At 39.1% G+C, this 19,947-nt stretch overlaps 1 protein-coding gene across 4 annotated transcripts in view; it reads left to right on the top strand.

Moving 5' to 3' along the window:
* The window catches only part of ASPH (aspartate beta-hydroxylase), a 146,757-nt gene that overhangs the window by 82,953 nt on the left and 43,857 nt on the right, over positions 1 to 19,947 (top strand). For all 4 annotated transcript variants that reach the window (XM_075549709.1, XM_075549706.1, XM_075549710.1 and 1 more), the window contains 3 exons: positions 5,403 to 5,444; positions 11,923 to 12,008; positions 19,783 to 19,869. In XM_075549709.1, coding sequence (XP_075405824.1) covers positions 5,403 to 5,444; positions 11,923 to 12,008; positions 19,783 to 19,869 — 215 coding nt within the window. The remainder of the gene's footprint in view (positions 1 to 5,402; positions 5,445 to 11,922; positions 12,009 to 19,782; positions 19,870 to 19,947) is intronic.

Genomic DNA, 19,947 nt, shown 5'->3' with positions numbered 1-19,947 from the left:
CCCAGAGCTGCAGATTCAATGCTGTTCCTTTGAAATAAATTCTTCTTGGGGGAGGGGCAGGTGTCCACTTAGTACTTGGGATTGGGGCCATCCCCTCAGACCTCTCCACTGATTCCCTACTCCATGCCGGCATGTTGCATTCACATCTTGGAGCACTGGGTTGAAGTCTGGTCCTTCTTTCCCTGTGGAGATATAAACAATACCCTCCCCTTGGGGGGGTTAGTACCCTGTGTCCCTGCTGCCCATTTTCTTTTTTATTATTATTATTTTTTTCCTTTCCCCACCGCCTTTTTAGTTGTCTACTATGTGCATCCCTGTATTTGGTCTGGTCCCTGTCATATTACCTGGTCCTCACCCCAGGAATGTTTGTGTACGGTAGCTTTTTCGCTATGTTCCTTTTGCATTTTTAAAGCTTACCTCAGCGGACTCACGTTGTACTTGCCCTTTTGTGCTTGGCTTCCTTTGCTTAGCATGATTTCTTCCAGTTCTTCCCAGGCAGCGATGTGAAAGCCCGTCTTTCTACTGGTGTTACGCTTGTGGTTTTGAACTGCTCACCTTATGGAAAACAGCCCAATGCTTAACTAGTAGGCCACCAGGACTTCCCATATTTATAGTAGGTGATATTTATTTGTTTATTTAACTTTTATAGTTGTAACATAGAAGCCCTGGTAATGCAGTGGTTACATGATCACCTGATAATCAAAAAGTTGCCAGTTTGAACTCACCACCATTTCTGTGGGAGAATGACATAGCAGTCTGCTTGTGTAAACATTTGCAGTCCTGGAGACCCTACGGGGCAGTTCTACTCTGCCTATAGGGGTGTTCTGAATCAGAATGAGCTATGCTCTCTGGTAATGGATGTGGATTTTTAAAATTTGGTTTTGGGATATTGCTGAGTCAATGTTAACATGGAAGAAGGTTTTTGTACTGAACCTAGAAGTTTCAGACCCTTAGTAATGGAAGGTCAGACAAATATATACAAGGTCCTCTATTATTTCCAATATTCATTTCCTGGGGAGGACAGGAGAACTTGACAGGTAAGGAAGAGATCCCTGGTATTTTAGAAAGAAATTATTTTTATCTCCACATACTCAGAAAAAAAGATCTAACAATATAGACTTTGTGGTAAGGGTAAATAGACCCAATTTTGTTGTGTTAACTTTGCTAAGTGAATCCTGTATGTTAGGGAAATAAATCTTCTGTGCAGATAGGTATTATCCCTGCTGCCTGATTTCAGACTTGCAGGTCAGAGAGGCAAAAGCACCTATGTACCTTGGAGCCAGTATTTTTGAGTGAACTGTTGGTCACTATGTGGTATATGGAAAGGCTTAGAAGGAGGCCCACAGGCAGGCAGTAGACAGAAACAGAGACTAAGTCGTTCCAATGATGGTGATAGGCCTGTGTCTAAAGAAACGCCGGTAGAAAGATGGAGGAAAAACAGTTTTGGAAACTGGGAGCTGAAGTTAATAAGATGCAGGAGGTCAGGGATTAAGTAAAGTGCCAGGGTTGGTTTTTGGGAGTGGACAGAGGCCAATATTTTAATTAGCTCATAAATACAAATATATCAGGCTAGAAATTAAATTTGAAGTATGTTGGGGCCAACAAAAACGCTTCAATGGCTGGAACTTACCGGACTCGATTCAGAGGGGTTCTAAGTCTTCGTTTCTTTTTTCACTAACCATTTTTAAAAGATCAAAATCGCTCTTTTTCTCTTGGTATTTGCTGTATTGCATTGGACTGGAACCAAATTAGGTAATGCCTAAAATTTACTTAAGGTTATTTCCAAATTGCTGATAATTTTTTTCTGACAAGTTGAATTGTTTTTCATGAATCAGAGGTTGCCCCCCAAAACAAACAAACATTTTATTAGGTGCGAATCCATACATCATACTACTACATAGTTCAGTCTCATAAAACACTATTGTACAATTGCTACCAATATCAGTTCCAAAAAATTTTGTTCCTTCTTGAACTCCTTGATATAAGTTTACCCTTCCCCCCGTCTAACCTTTCCCACAATAACTCCCCAAGAACCCTTATTCTATTTGTTGTCTCTATAGGTTTATTTATCCTGGATTTTATATACTGAAAAACACATAACAAAGATTCAAGAAGGCTGCCCAAAATGACAAAATACAACCAGATAAACCCCAATATGAATAAAACACCAGAAAATATTTTGGCCTATATACATAAACAATATACAATATATTTTGGCCTATATACATATACAATATACATATATTTCTATGGTAATACATTGAGGAAGTTGACAGACATTGGACCTCTGCTAAGCCCTCCCTCAATGTAAGAACACTTTTTTCTAAGAACCTGGCATTCTGTGATGTTCACTCTCCCCAAACGATCACTGAAGACAAAATGGGTGTATAAACAAATGTGAAGTAAGCTGATGGTGCCCGGCTATCGAAAGATAAAGTGTCTGGGGTCTTAAAGTTGTGGCATTAAATAAGCAGTCATCTAGCAGAGAAGCAGCAAGCCCATATAGAAGAAACATACCAGCCTGTGCGATCATGAGGTGTCAACAGGATCAGGTAACAGGTACTAGAAGACCCAAAACAAACAACATATTGTTGAGAATGAGGGGAGTCAAGGCAGAGACCCCACATCCGTCTGTAGACAATAGAACATTCCTCACAGAAGGGTTACAAGGAAGGGGTGGGTCAACCAGGGTGCAGTATAGCACCAATGAAACATACAATATTCCTCTGGTTCTTTGAGGATTCCTCACCCCCACTATCATGACCCCAGTCCTGCCTTTCAGTTCTGGCTAGACTAGAGCATGTACACTGGTACAGGTAAGAGCTGATGACATATGGAATCCAGGTCAGATAAACCCTCCGGAACAGAAATGGGAGTAGCAATATTAGGAGTGTAGGGGAAACGTGGGGGGAGAAGGGGAGGAAGGTCGAACAGATTGTAATGATGGAACGCATAATCCTCTTCTCCCTCAGGGGGACAAACAACAGAAACATGGGTGAGGGGAGACAGTGGTCAGTATAAGATTTGAGTATAATAATAATTTATAATTTATCAAGGGGTCACGAGTGTGGGAAGGGGGAGGGAGAGAAAAAAGAAGTAACTGATGCCAAGGGCTCAAATAGAAAGTAATTGTTTAGAAAATGATGGCAACATATGCACAAATATGTATGAGACAATTGAGGTATGGTATGTTTTAAGAGCTGTAAGAGGTCCCAATAAATGATCTAAATGAATAAATAAAACTGTGTCCTGGAAAAAAAGATGAAATCAAGCTCAAGTGTATCAGAGGGGAGATCAAGTGACAAAGTTTTAACTGTTCAAGTCAGGTTTATCATTTTAATCTACTATAGTCATCTCTCCAATACTCTGTCTGATAACTAGGTGGTTCTTATCCCTCAATTGTAGTTAGAGAGAAATTACCAGTGGCTTATTCCCTGTGTAGATTTTGCGAAAATTTTTTTTAACCCTTTAACTTGTTTTAGCGTTACTGGGCACCATCAGCTTTCTTCATCACATTTGCTTATGCACCCATTTGTCTTCAGTGATCGTATCAGGGAGATGAGCACACAATGCTATGATTTTTTTGTTCTTTGGTGCCTGATATCTGATCCCTTTGACACCTCGTGATCACACAGGCTGGTGTGCTTCTACCATGTGGGCTTTGTTGCTTCTGAGCTAGATGGCTGCTTATTTACCATCATATGCTTTTTTTAAAAATTGAGATTGTACTGTGTTTTGTTTTGTTATTGTTGTTCATTTTTTGTTTTATTTTATATGAAATCCAGACAGTAACTGGATTAATATTTTCTTAAGGTTATGGCGAGGGTGGTTGGGGAAAAGTTGGAAACTAGGAATAATGAATACAGAAATGAAAAAAAGTTCTAAAATTGGTTGTAGTAGCAATTGAATAATGCTTTTTAGTATCTTTAAATCACTGAATTGTGTGTGAATTTTATGTCAATAAAACTTGAAAAAACTGGGTCTGTAATTTTGGGATCTTTTTTTAAACATTGGTCCATTCATATCCCAACACATACATGTACTCATGTCCCTAGAATTACTCAAAGACTAAGGAGGAATATGTACTACTTGGGGCTCTAATCTGGAAATACTTGACAGTTAAATGAATCATTTTCTATATCATGGGGATAGTTGTGATTTGTAGTTGAATTTTCACCTTCCTTGTGGGAGACCTGGGTTTGAGTCCTAATGGGTGCATCTGAGGGGCAGTCACCACCCATCTGTCAGTAGAAACATGCGCAGTGCTTTGATGCTGAACAGATTTTAGACAATGAAAGCCCCATGACTCTACATGACTTGGTCCTATTTTTTCATGGGTTAACCATGAGTCGGGTCAACTCAAAGACAGCAAACTGTAGCAATAGTTATCTATATTAAGCTCGACCTAATTATAAACAAATTTATACAGAGATATAAACACTGGTGACGCGATGCTGTTATTTTCCATGTGGGGGTAAATGTTCTTTGACTGGTCAGTCTTGCTGGGTTTCATTACCCTATTTGTGGTAGAGATAAAAATGTGGTTGACTTAGGGAAAGGATAAAGATTCTATCTCAGGCTTCTTGGCAAGTGACCTAAGGGCTGTACAGCCACAGGAGCTACTGATGAGTATTGCGTCTTTGAATGGCGTTCGAAGTAGCACGGTGTGTTGCGTTCCATCAAGTACAGGTGACCATTATTCAAATAGTCTTAGGATTTTAAGATTTCCAAACCCAGCCCACTGTCAGAGAGCCAATCCTGACTCACTGTGTCCCTGTAAAACAAAGTAGGGTTTCTTTAAGACTTTCCATCTTTATAAGAGCAAACAACCTACTATTTTCTTCCTCCGAGTGACTGTCACATTTGAACTACTGACAAACTAGGAAACAGGAGACTACAGGCTAGTGGAGGCAGAGGTGCATGAATCCAAGGTCAGAGAGTCAGGCTCACGACTACAGATTCTAATGACTCCAAGGTCAGCAGGCAATGCTGCAAGCTGCTGACTCAAGTTCCAAGAACCAGAGGTTGATTAGTACAGTATCTACTTATGTAGGAGTAGGACATGACCCTTTAATTGTATACCCTAATCTTACAACTATTTTGCTCTCCGTCATGGCTTTAATTTACATTGTTAGGTAGAACCACGGGAGCTTATGAGGCCCTAACTACTAAACCAATGAGAATCCTGGGAGAGTTGAGTTTACACCAAACTCATTTATCACATACTCTCGACTCTTTTCTTACTTGATAGGTCGTCAATGTTTGGTGACTTTTATAAATCATTTAATTAGCTTAAATTTAATTATGTGGACTCAAATTATGTGAACAGGAATATCATTTTATGTCTTGAGCATTAAATACTGACTTGCACAATATTTATTTTGTTTTATCTTTTATTTCAGAAACAAATAAAAAGACAGACGATCCAGACCAAAAAGAAAAAGGTGAGATTTTCAAATAAACTGCATTTAGCATAATGGTTTTACTTTATATGCCTAGTTAAATTATCTATAGGGTTGTTATTTCAATGATTTTAAAAGTAAACATCAATATTCTATGCAATAAACAGTAATAGCTAAATGTCTGGGATTATTTGGCTAACTCTCCCACTATATCATGATTCTATAAAGGCAGATTTTTTCCCCTGTTTTGTTCATTATCACATTCCCCCATGCCCAAACTACGCCTGACACACTGTAGGTACTCAGCAAATATTTGTTGAATGGACACCCTTTTTTAAAAAAAATGAGGATTAATACAAATAGCCACAAAAGGTTCTATAAATTTCAACTGTAAGTATAGAACTAGGGCCCGATAGAAACCCGAGGGCTGAATTCTGCAAGAAACCCAACATTTGGAGGGTAAGGCAGACTGGGATAAGTAAACTCTGCTGTTAGTATTTCTAAAGAAACCAGAGAGGTGATGTGGTCACCTCTGTGATTTAATGTGTCTAACCTCAGTGTGCATGTCATACTACTACATCTCTTGGGAACACAGAAATAACCAGGGGGGAAAATTATTAAAAAACCAGCTGCTTCATCCAGAAATGAGGATAATATTACTTCATGTGTCCTAGGGTATCTTTCACAGCATGATGAAAATATCTGTAAATGATAAATATGATCTGCTACAATTGTTATTATCCAAATCTCTGGAATTCAAGTTGCTTTGGTTAGGAAAAACAATATAAGTGGATAGGCATTTGTAGACTTTACTGTATCTGTCTTTTTTTTTAGGTTTGGTGTGGTGGTGGTTTTAACGTCAGAGTGGAATTTTTTATTTTGCTAAACCAGAACTTAAAAACAAAAAAATAACCTACAGGCCGTGTGGCAACCTGAGACAGCCCTCGGGGATTAATTACACCCAAGTCTCATTCTTTACTAGCTCTGAACCCAAAGTGAAACAGAAAGGAGAAAATGAACAAATCCTTTTTGTCCTTTATTTTTGTTTTCTGATCCTGTACAGGTCAGGAAAAATGAACTCTTTCTGGTAAAACTTAATTTTCTTATCAACACCCTATCGTTATGCTTCTACTAACCACCCAAAGTTGATTATATTCTGGATTCAAATCAAAGCTAAAACTCACCTAATTCCATTAAAATTAAATCCGTTACATGTAATAGAAAACTCACAGTACACTATTTTTAAAATAATTTTATTAGGGGCTCATACAACTCTGCTCTCAATCAATACATACATCAATTGTGTAAAGCACATTCGTACATTCATTGCCCTCATCATTCTCAAAACATTTGCTTTCCACGTAAGCCCCTGGCATCAGCTCCTCATTTTCCCCACTCCCTGCTCTCTCATGAACCCTGGATAATTTATGAATTATTATTTTGACATATCTTGCACCGTCCGACGTCTCCCCTCACGTTCTTTTCTGTTTTCTGTCCCCGAGGGAAGCGTTTATATGTAGATCCTTGTAATCGGTTCCCCCTTTCCACCCCACCTTTGCTCCACCCTCCCGGTATCGTCACTCACACCACTGGTCCTAAAGGAATCATTCGTCCTGGATTCCATGTTTCCAGTTCCTATCTGTACTACTGTCAAAGTACATTATTTTACATAAATCAGCTGCTTACTTACATACATAAATCCTGAGACAAGTCTGTCCATTTCTATGGCTTAAGAAACCAACTCCTCTCAACATTCTGTTTTCTTTAGTAAGTAGCTTCATGACTGCTCAAGCTTCAAATATTAATTACATTCATATAAAAGGAAATAACTTCCTCAGAGGTACCCTAATTAACTGTTAATTTTAAAGAAATTAAACCCAAAGCTCTAGTTTTTCCTCTAGACCAGCGGTTCTCAACCTGTGGGTTGCGCCCCCTTTGGGGGTTGAATGACCCTTTCACAGGGGCCTCCTGATTCATAACAGCAGCAAAATTACAGTTATGAAGTAGCAATGAAAATCATTTTATGGCTGGGGGTCACCACAACATGAGGAACTGTATTAAAGGGTCACAGCATTAGGAAAGTTGAGAACCACTGCTATAGACAATGTAGCGAACAGTGTTTTCTTCTGTCCTTGGAACTGAGAGAAGGGAAGTATAAAAAAACTAACCTTTTGGAACCTAAATAACCCCATATGTAAAATTAAACTTGACTGTATCCAGGAAGGTGAGAGACTAGACGGTGATTCGTGTCAAGCACTTCAGGGTGCCTGGCAGAGTACATGCTAGAGCTGTAGCCATTTCCTCCAGTTTCTTCTGGATTCCAGTCCTTCCTTCTGTGCCTTAGTTTACAAGAGTTCCCCAAGCAGGTTCTGGTTTGAGCACCTAGCTAGGCATGGCTTTTTCTCTGACAAAGGATGAATATAAAAAATCATAGAATATTTAGTTCTTGGCACAGAGACTCTGAGACAGAATCAGGACGGTGAGGTAGAGAGACAGGCTGGCTTCCTGGTCCACAGAAAAGAAGCTAACAGACCATGTGGCTGAGAGACTGAGGGATGGAAAGAAATGTAGCTGCTGCCTGAGGAGAAGTCTCATGTGAACCATTTAATGTATCCCTTGGGCTTGCTCATCTTGACTGGTGGTAGCCTGTGACCTTAACTTCCCTAATATGCTTTCAGAATTTTAAGTTCTGCCTGTGAGTTATGCTGACATTGGCTAGCAGCTCTACACGTCAGCACTGCACCATCAGGACTCCTGTCTCGGAATGCAGAGACAATAATAGGGAAATGACAAGGCGGTCTTTAATAAAAGTTCACTTTGGTGTGAGACTAGAAGTGACCGGAGGTTGCAGCAAGAGGAAATAGCCGGGGTATCGCCCAGTGAATTTCTATCAGAGGGACCCACCTTGCAATCCAGGTGTCTTTCTATGGGAACATGGAGCGGATGCCAGACATAGGGTTAAAGAAACCATAAGTAAAACATTTTAATTTTCATGGAATGCACTTGAGATTGGGTGATAACTTTACCTTCGTTTGAAAAATGATGGCATACCTGCTGTCAATGGGAATAGTGTCTGGGGTTTTAAAGATTTGTATTCAAACAAGCAGCCATGTAAGTGAGGTGTCCACTAAGTCCACATGGAGAAAGCACACTGGCTTGTGTGATCCAAAGGTGACAATAACACGATTCAAATATGACGAAGGGAAAAGTAGCAGAGCTAAAACTTTGAACACTCAATTGGTAGAAGGCCATGGAGGACCCTGGGAGCCCAAACCCCATTTTTAGAGTATTTATTCAAACCAAGGCGCTGGCAGATCCCCACTAACCACAAGCAAGGGTCTCAAACAGCCTTCCTATCAGACAGAGATCATTGCTATTTTGATCGTGCTGGCCTGAACTTGATACTTGATCAGTTGACCTCCCTATTGACCTTACTTGAATTTATTCTAAGTAAAAAAAAGGAGAATAGTTAGTTCTATTTCTACAATACAGAATGTGAGGCATCTGTGTTAGTAGGCAATTAGAATTAAATTTTAGTAAGCCAGGAGAAAAATTAACTAATTCATATGAAATACAGTTGTGTGATCACGAGGTTCCGAAGGAATCGGTTATCAGGCATCAAAGAACAAAAAATTATATAATTTAGTGCATACCTCCATGATGCAATCGCTGAGGACAAATGGGTGCATAAGCAAATGTGGTGAAGAAAGCTGATGGTGCCCATCTATCAAAAAGTGTAGCGTCTGGGGTCTTAAAGGCTTGAAGGTAAACAAGCAGCCATCTAGCTCAGAAGCAACAAAGCCCACATGGAAGAAGCACACCAGCCTGTGCGAGCACGAGGTTTTGAAGGGATCAGGTATAAGGCATCATCAGAACAAAAAAATCTTACCATAGTGAATGAAGGGGGAAGTGCAGAGTAGAGACCCAAAGCCCATTTGTCGGCCACTGGAGATCCCCCTCACAGAGGGGTCTAGGGGAGGAGATGAGTCAGTCGGTGCGATGTAGCACCGATGAAGAATACAGCTTTCCTCTAGTTCCTAAATGCTTCCTCCCCACCCCCACTATCATGATCCGAATTCTACCTTGCAAGTCTGGATAGAGCAGAGGATGTATACTGGTGCAGATGGGAGCTGGAGGCACCGGGAATCCAGGGTGGATAATATCTTCAGGACCAGGGGTGTGAGTGGCCATACTGGGAGGGTAGAGGGAGAGTGGATTGGAAAGAGGGAACCGATTACAAGGATCTACATGTGACCTCCTCCCTGGTGGACAGACAATAGAAAATGGGGTGAAGGGAGATGTTGGATAGGGCAAGATATGACAAAATAATAATTTAAAAATTATCCAGGGTTCATGAGGGAGGGGTGAGCGGGAAGGAAGGGGACAAAAAGAGGACCTGATGCCAAGGGCTTAAGTGGACAGTAAATGTTTTGAAAATGATGAGGGCAAAGAATGTACAGATGTGCTTTACACAATTGATGTATGTATGGATTGTGGTAAGAGTTGTATGAGCCCCTAATAAAACGTTTTAAAAAAAGAAAATTGAGTAGTGAAAACATTTTAGAATGCAAAAGACTCCACCCCTATGAACACAACTCCCTGGTTCAGCAAAGGAACAGGGCCACAAAAGAGATGGAGAAGAGAGAGCCACCAGAGAGTGAGGAGCGAAACTAGAAGAGGGTACCACATACACACACAAAAAAGTCAAGTCAAAAGTTCATCTCAGCTAGGACATCATCTATTAAAGATGCTGCAGGAGGGTTTGTAAGATTAGGATGACGAATAAATGGACCTAAAGCAAAGATAGGAGCTATTTTTACTTATCCTCATTGTCTGCCAGGTTCTGTGCTTTGAGTACGTCACATACATTATCCAATATTGTACTAAATTCTCATAAAACCCATACTTATTTTACAGCTGAGGGATAGAGATTCCAAAAAGTTAGCACCTTGGTAAAGATCACATAGTGTGGATATGACAGAACTGAGACTCAGACCCCTGTCATAGAACTCTGAACCAGTTAGCTCACCTTCTAGAATCCTTGCCAATGGCCCTAGTGGTAATTGGATGCTGAGTGTTGTGGGTGGACAGGAGCGGGGGTGGGGCGTGGGGAGATGGGCGAGAATGAAGCAGTGTAAAGCTACCACCTAGAGAGGGCAGAGAGAAGGATGGAGATAGAGGATAGGCCCAGTACTTGTTTGTTTTAACATTGCAGAGACCTAGTGTTTGTTAAACTGATGCAAGCTCAGGAAGGAAGCATTCAGAGATTAGAAAGCAGAGCTCAGGTGTGTATGGAGGGGATAGGGTAACGTGTGTATGCGTATGTGCATGCATGCACGCACAAGTCCACACACATGTTCACATACCAGGATAAGGGAAGATGCAATTAAGTTTGTAGATTTGTGATAATATTGAGGAAAATTTCCTTTGGCCCTCTTTCTCCATCCATTGTCCTCTTCTGTCTGCAGCATCTTGCTTCTTCTTAAATTTCAGTCTGTCTGAACCCTCAGGCAGGGTTACTTGCTTTGGCTTCTGTGTGGTGGGCTAATCCAACATCAGCACGACCTAGTCTCTCACAGGTATGGGGAGAGGATGCTATTCATTGTTTGCCTGATTTTAAACAAAGAGCCAGGCACATAATAGATATGCAAGAAATCCTTGCCATTAAGCTTGAATGACTGAATTTCAGATGTGGGGTTCCGCTACCTGAGGTCACAGCTTAGAAAAGGAAGGATAAGTACACAAATACCAAAATACCTACTGAGAGAGTATCACTACATAGAGGTGTGCAGGCAACTTTGCACTGCAGGAGAGGGAGAGAGAGAAAAAGCAGATGTGTGTGTACTGTGTCAGTGACACCAGGGAAAGCTCTGTAAAGAGTGCAGTTTTGAGATAGTCGTTGAAGAACGGACATATTTTGGCAAGCATGAAAAACAGGCCATTTTATTATTGGGAAAGTGGCTGAAGATAGGGTGCAAAGCTTCTCTGGGAAGCACAGCTTGGCCCAGGTTGGCTGAAAAGTGGAGCACTATGAGGGCAGTTGGTCAATGGATTGATGGAACAACCAAGATTACTAGTCTAAGAAATCTGATTTTACTTGATTCTTTTGATAGTAGCTTTTTTTATTTTTACTAGTATCAGAAAAAATTGTAAATATATTTTTAAATGATTTAAAACACTCTTTTTGGTGTTAGCCAAGAAAATGTATATGAGAATTTATATATACATCCTATCACCATTCTCATTCTAAAAACTAAACTAGTAATTCTGCAATTATGAGGATGCCGGTATTCACCCAGTCTTCTAAGAACCCCCTGTGCCAAATGGTCTTCATACACTCTGGCAGACTGACTTCCTCGTGTTGGTGGGAGGTGGAGGAAAGACAGGTCAGGTAGAACTGGAGTGTGCTTGCTCCCATAGTTGTATGCTTGGTACCTAAACCAGGTTTCTTACTACCTTTAAATCACTATTCTTAGTCACTAATTCTAGCTAAACGATGAAAACCTCTTTTTTCTTTCAGTTAAGAAAAAGAAGCCAAAACTCTTAAATAATTTTGATAAGAGTATTAAAGCTGAGCTTGATGCTGCAGAAAAACTCCGTAAAAGGGTAGGTTGATGTTTTTTCTTTTTGTACAGAAAGCATGTAATTGTTTAATTATTCAATAAATTCCAGCATTCCTCTTAATTTATTTTTAAAAATCAAAAGAAATGATGTTTGGCAAGACAAATAGAATTCTATGTGAAATTAATAAAAAATTTTTAATTGCAGCAGCATGTGAAAAAGAAATAGAACTTACCTATGAGTTAGATGACTGGTTCTAGACTACCTTTCAATTTCTCGTTGTATGACTTTGGGAAAAAACACAGTCTTGTTAAACTTTGTTTCCTTATTTAAGAATTGAGAAAAATTTGTCATGTAATTTCCTTTGAGGTTTAGTAAAAATGAGATTAACCTACTTAAATATAATTACCTAATTTTTTGTCAAGAAAACAAAAGGCATTCAATGGCCAAAGGATGTGAAAGTAAATAAATAAAATCAAGACAGAACTTATATTTTCTACCAAAATTATCAAAATGTATTAAATGTTAGTGAAGACGAAAAACTACACCATTTCTATAGCACCTGGAATAAAATTTATCTGACTTTGGGTCTACTTTAACTACAAAACAAAAAACATGATGTGTAAAAGAAATAGCACTGGCTCTGCACGTTGTACCATTAAGAGAGAAAAAAAAGGAAACCCACAGACCGAGAAGAAGTATTCACAAACATATGTCTGAAAACATTTAAATATGTAAAGAATACCTAAAATAAGAAACAAAACAAGCAACCCAATTATAAAATGGACCCCCCAATATCAAATGATATTAAAAACAAACAAACAAAACTCTGGCCATGCATGTGGAAGATTTAAATTTTACCGACCCTCAATGTAAAAAGTATAAGTAGGAATAATTTTGCTTTTAGATAAAACAATATTAGATTTAACATTCTTTTTCAATTAAACTCATCACTTTTACTTGAATGACTTTTTCTTTGTGTCTCACTTTGTCATTATTTGAAATATTATTTGTATTTTACGTGCTATACTTTTGTTCACTTGGCATTAGATATTAGTTTTCTGGACTTTGTCGTTTTTGTCAGATTAGGCCTAAGTACAACTATTATCATGTATTCAATAACATCATCACTTAATAATCAACTTCCTTGCCTTGTAAAAATGTCTTTCTTTATTCTCCCCACTTGTCTGTCAGCGTGTCTTACTGTGATGGCTTGTGTGTTGCTGTGAGGCGAGAAGTAATACAACTGGTATTCAAATACCAGCAGGATTGCCCTTGGCAAACAGGTTTCAGTGGAGCTTCCAAACTAAGATCAGCCCTAGAAGAAGAAATTGCCGATTGGCTTCTAAGGGATTATTATCCACGGGAAATCTCATGGATATCAATGGAACATTGCTAGAGTTAATTCTGGATGGTGTGCCCCTTAGATTGGAATGCACTGAAACACGATGGGGAAAGGAGCTGCCTCCTCAAGTTAGTCTGTCTTAATAAAATAAATAGAGCAGAGCCTCCTTGACCTTTATTTACTTACAGAGACAACTGAAAATGAGAAGAAACAGATGTAACTATCCATTGATTTTGGAAATGTAGAGTGTACGAAAAATCTAGGAAAATTGAAAGTCATCAAAAATTAAATGGACTGCACAGAGATCAATATCTTGCGCATTAATGTGAGCTGAATGAACTCGCATACTGAACCATTGTTAATCAGACAATCATATGGTTTATTTACCAGGAAAAGTTATAGTATTGTATTCATCACCAAAAAGAGCCTTTCAATATCTATCTTTAAAGATATTATGCTATGCGACAGAACATACAAGGAAGACCAGTTAACAGAACTATTACTCAAATATATGTACCAACCTCAAAAGCTAATGATGAAGAAATTGAAGATTTCTACCAACTTTCTCAATCTGAGATGGATGGAACATGTAATTAAACCACACTGATAATTACTGCCATTAGAATGTTAAATTTAGAAACAAGGAGGATGATTCCGTAGTTGAAAAACATGGCGTTAGCGAGAGGAATGAAATTGGCAATTGCATGATACAATTTTGTAAGACTAAGAACTTTTTCAGTGCAAATACTCTTTCAACAACATAAGCAGTGATGATAAACTTGAACTTCACCAGATGGAAGACACGAGTGGAAAGAGATGATGGAGAAGCTCAGTATCAGCCGTCAAATCAAGCTTAAGGGCTGACTGTGCAGCACACCATTATTGCTCAGATGCAAGTTCAGGTTGAAGCTAAAGAAAATTAAAACAAGACCACAGATTCGAAATACAGCCACTGGAATTTAGAGTTCATTGCAAGAATTGATTTGCCCAATTAAACACTGATGATGTAAGACATAAAAGTGTGGGATGACATCAAGAACAAACAAAAAATGCTAAAGGTCACTGGAAAAAAGAAAAGATCAAAGAGAATGTCAGAGAGACTGTAAAACATGCTCTTGAATATAGAGTAGCTAAACCACATGAAGAAATAATGAAGTAAAAGAACAGACAGAAATGTACAAAGGACATGTTAGAGCATTTTACACAGACCCGGAGATAGAATGCCAAAAATTAAGTGTGTTCAAGGTAAAATAATTGAAGAAAACATCCAAGCCTAAGTTGCATTATCGAAAGATTCTATCAGTAACATACCAAATTATGTAAGAATCATCAAAAGACTATGGAAATGTTTCAGCAAATGGATTTGGAAGAAAACGTTGAAATGTTGAAAACACTCACTAGTCTGACAAGAAAACCGGAAGAAAACTACTTGGCCAAGCAACTGGAAGAGACCCACATGTGTGCCCATTTCAAAGAAAGGCGAGTCAGCATAATGGGGAAATTAGCAAACCACAGCATTAGTATCACACCCAAGTAAATTGTGTCTGGAGCTAATTTTTAAGTGGTTGCAGCATTACATTCACAGAGAGTGTCTAAATTCATCCTGTATTCAGAGGAGGATACGGAATGAGGAATATCCTTGCTGATGTCAGACACATGTTTGCTGAAAGCAAAGAATAACAGAAATGTGACATTGGGCGCATTCCAGAACATGCAATTGTGCTAATGCAGAACCTTTACTTAGGAGAGATGGGTAACAAACCATAAAGACATACCAGGAGACAGTGCATGGTTTACAATCAAGAAAGATCATATCTTTTCACCATATTTATTCAATGTACACACTGAGCAAAGAAATAAGCTGGAGTCTATGTAGGGGGATTGGAGGATGGCTCATTAAAAATGCATATCCAGATGAAACAACTTTGCCAAAAGGGAAGAGGACACAAAAAACTTACTTAAAAGAAAAAAGATTATAGCCTTCAATGTGAATTGAAACTCAATATAAAAGAAGCAAAACTCTTTGACAATTTGACCAATAGACAACATCATAATAAATAGAAAAAAGATTGAATTGTGAAGAATTTTATTTTTGCTTGGATCCACAATCAATACTCATCTAATTAGCAATCAAGAAATGGAACAGCATATTGCATTAGGCAGATCTGCACACGACATTTTTAGAGTGTTAAAGACTAAAGATGTCACGTTTAGGAGTGCCTGACCAAGCCATGGTATTTTCCGTCACAATATATTCGTCTTCAAACTGAACAATGACTAAGGAAAACTGGAGAAGAATTGATGCAACTGAATTATGGTATTGGTAAAGATATTGAAAGTACCATGCAGTGCTAGAAGAACCAACAAATCTGTTCTGGAGGAAGAACATCCAGTGCTCCATAGAATCAAAGATGATGATGCTTCAGCTCACGTTTTTGGGCATGCTATTAGGAGTGACCAATGGCTGCAAAGAGCACCTAGCTTTGTAAGTAGCAAATCAGCAATAAAGAGGGAAGACTCAATGAATTGTATTGACAGTGGCTACAACAATGGACTCAAACCACATTTATTTTCCTTTTTCTTCTAAACCCTAACCCTAACCTAACACCAACCCTAACCAAACCACAAATTTGAGAAGGAGGCAAGACGTGGCTTTTTTTTTTTAAATGTACAATGTGAGTTGGAGGTGATTTGACTGTGCCTAAGAACAGCAATTTTATTCTTGAATTTAGCTTCTGTGTAGTACTAATGATTTTTCCTGCAATATGCTTTTGTCCCAAGTAGACATTGGTTACACGACAGGGAAGCCATGACTATACAGATAAAGCAATCGCTGTCATAAAGATGAAGTTAGTAACTGAAATGGGAGAAGAGTACATTTCCCACACATTTATTGACATGTACCATACATATAAAGACTAGAACATTGAACGAAGTTCCGAAGCAAAGTCTTGACCTTCCTTATTCTCCAGCAGATAAAAATGTTGTCGCTCTAGAGAATCTCATGACAAAGTCATTTTTTTACTGCCTGGACATATATTGATTACATTGAATGAGTGTTCTTTCAGTCTATCCTGTTTAAGATTTTGAAGTGAAGGCATCTTCCGTTTATGGGAAATTTCCATTTCTTAATAGAAATTAAGCAAATTATTCATTATAGTTTTTTCACCTCTGCCATCTCTACAAAATGCCGCATCTGAAACTCTGAGATGATATTTCACAAGTGATATGTTTGAGAATAAGAACAAAAAGATAGCTCTAGGTAAGGGATTTCCCGTAATGATGGTAAGTAAGATGAAGGCTCAGTTATTAAGGGATGAACAAGTCAAAGGATGAGCGAAGCACTGGACAGTCAGTCTATGAGGTACCTCCAGTTTTTGCATATTTGGAAAGACGTATGATACTTTCCTTGAGGGACTCCTTTAATCTACACCTGAGTAAATGGAAAGAGAGGGAGCTTCATGCGCAATTCTTACTTTTGCGGCAGCAGGGAGGCCTGTTGTGGACAGAATATCAGCATAGTGAGTATTTTTAAATGGCACATTTGCTTCCGGTGGATTGCTGCGGATATGGCTATCCATGCTGAGACATGCCTTAGTTAGATGGAGTACAGGCTCAGGTTCAAGTGTAATACTGTGTTAGAAAATGTGGTCCCATGGTCTCCCTAGCCCACCCCCAAATTTAACCATCCTCTGTTTCAATTATTTGTTAAGAAGTTTTTTTTATCCTAAAAAACATCTTTCTATTGCAAGGGGGGGAGGGTGTGTGTGTGTGTGTGAAGGTCTATTCTTAAATACAATTACTATTTGTTGAAGTCAATTAGTGTCCTTAATACATTTTTGAAAAGTAAATTAAAAGACAGCAAGAAAACTTGATAGAACTAGAGCTAAGGGCAATATATGCCAATTCACACTACAGGCTCAAAACAGTGCTAGCAATGCTTTAAACACCACGGACTGCTAAAAGGACAAAGCCAGTCTGTCATGAAGAAGTCAGGTCAGAGTGCCTCCTTAGAGGTAAAACTGGGAAAGCTTTGTCTTACATACTTCGGACAACACATTGGGAGGAGAGACCAGTCCCCGGAGAGGGATACCATGCCTGATGAAGTGGAGGGCAACAGAAAAGGAGAAGGCCCTCAAGGAGGTGGATCGGCACCGGGGCTACAACCGTGGGCCCAGGCACGGGGACAACCGTGAGGACGGTGCAGGACCATGCAATGCTTCTTCCCGTTGTGCTTTGACCCACTCGCTGTGGGTCAGAACCAAGTCGACGGCATCTCATAACAACATCATCAAATTAAAATGGCCTTGATAAGAGGGGAGAAGATTTGATCCAGAGAGGAGAGGAGTAGACACAAAGATTGGAGTGACGGGATCAGAAGTTGAAGATTGGTGGTTATCACCAGAGGTGGAGGAGGCAGGAACAGATGTGAAAGAAGGCTGCCCTGCTGACACCCATTTCCAGCCCTTTTATACTGGCTTTGGGTTTCGGGACCCCCGATTTGTAAGAGAATGCAATTGTGTTATTTAAGCCACCACGTTTGTGGCTTTTAGGATAGTAGCCACAGGCATTAACACTGGTGATTTATGAGAAAGTCCACAGAATGAAATATTTAACATGAATTCTTCAGTGCGTCTTAAAAGAAACAAAATTGGGTTTTAAAAGTAATATTATGATAGGGACAATATATTTTATATGATAATTAATTTGGACCATATAACTTAGAAAATAGATTTCTGCTCTATTTATATCTATGTTCTAGTTCTATTTCCATTATCCTGCCTTTCTGTAGGAGGCAAGAGATTTCTCCTTGGCTGTCCCATCATCCTTTGCTTGCTTTCCCATACCACACGATCCACATTTACAGTAGGAAACATCTTTCCAATAGTTTCTATGCTGTCTACTGTACCTATAAGCACTTTATGTTATTATTATCAAATCGTCACAACAACTTCAGGAGATCGCCAGGTATCATTCCAGACCTTGTCTTTACAGATGGGCACCTGAGGCAATCATAAGTGGCTTTTTGTGCGCAGGCCCCTCATGTAGGTGTGTAGTCCATATTCTAACCATTCAGTCTGACGAGAGGTTTGTATTGTGATCACCACACGTGCGTATGCTGCCACAGCCTCTTAGTATAACAGAGGGACAGAGGAGAGCAAAAAGGAAGCCTCCTCCCTAGGACACAGCATCATACAAAGTGTCTTACAATCACTGCTGGGGGTTGAAGAGGAGGAGGTGATTTTAAGAAACTTTATATTATGTTGCTTTCCTTCTTAATATTTAGCGAAATCTCTACAGAGAAAGTGTAAATAACAGCTGCGTAGCACTGTACAGTTTTTTGCCCAGTATTCTCTACAGCTTGGTTTGTAAGGTAACTTTGCTGTATGGACACTCATCCACTGAATCGCGAAGCCTATGAATCAGTGAATTCGTGTTTCACAATTTATAGATAGACGAGGAAGATTCATCTTGGATAATCAGTGTCTTTCTCATCACATTGAGTATCTTTGAACTGCTACTGTCTTTTAATGGGGAGACATTTGTGTCTTACTGTGGGTTGGCCTTTGAAGGAGGCTCTTCACCATAATGCCAAGACCTTTGTGACATGTCTCAGCTTCATGTCATGCAGCAGTAGTCAGAGAGAATCCTTTCAAGAGCTCCTGTGTGCTCTGGGAAGGTTGAATAACAGAGGCAGTATAGGCCCTCTCGTCACCTACCTCTCATACAAATGAGCTAAAATCAATCATGATGTTGAGTGAGTGACAGATGCCAAAGCCAAGTGGTCCAAGGTTTCTTCACCTTCATCTTTCTCTACTATATATTTTTAATTTATTTAGTGAGCAGATTTTATACCTATTTTGTTAAAACTTTCTAATTCTAATTTTTAAATCATTTTATTGGTGGCTCTTACAACTCTTAAAACATTCCACACATCAGTTGTATCATGCACATTTGTACAAATGTTACCATCATTTTTTGAATGTTTCCTTTCCATATGAGCCCTTGGTATCAGCCCCTATTTTTCATCCCCCCACCCACTCCACCTCATGGTCCTCTACTATTTTTACAACTGTTTCTCTTCGTTTATCTTTGACACCCCTCTTTGTCTCTCTCAGATCCAAGGCATCCTAGTTGAAAGCCACCACCCCCCAGCCCTACTTAACATAGTTCCTATTAGGGATGCATGTAGGAAATATTCATATGCATTAGAGGAAAAATATAATTCTTAAACCAAAACACAGATTACACTATCTGTCAGGTATCTACCTTTTCAGTAAAAATGTATAATCCTTTCTCATGTTATGATTGCTAAAGTACAGCTAATATTTTAACATCATTGATAAAATTGTCCTATATCAGAATGGAGTTCGGGAAATTTTGGCATCATCCCTTGATGAATAATAAACAGCCATATTTTAAACATTATGTACTTAAATGGATTGTGCTTATGTAACTGTCTCTTTTTAACAGGGAAACATTGAAGAAGCAGTACATGCATTTGAAAAACTAGTACACAAGTATCCACACAGTCCACGGGCAAGATATGGGAAGGCACAGGTATTCTGAAACCCTTCTGTTTAAAAAACTTGATTTATTTGGTGTCTGTGGATTCCAAATGATGGGACTTTTTTGTTC

This window comes from Tenrec ecaudatus, chromosome 5 (genome assembly GCF_050624435.1).
Source record: "Tenrec ecaudatus isolate mTenEca1 chromosome 5, mTenEca1.hap1, whole genome shotgun sequence".
Lineage (NCBI taxonomy): Eukaryota > Metazoa > Chordata > Mammalia > Afrosoricida > Tenrecidae > Tenrec > Tenrec ecaudatus.
This window is presented reverse-complemented; position numbering and strand designations above follow the sequence as displayed.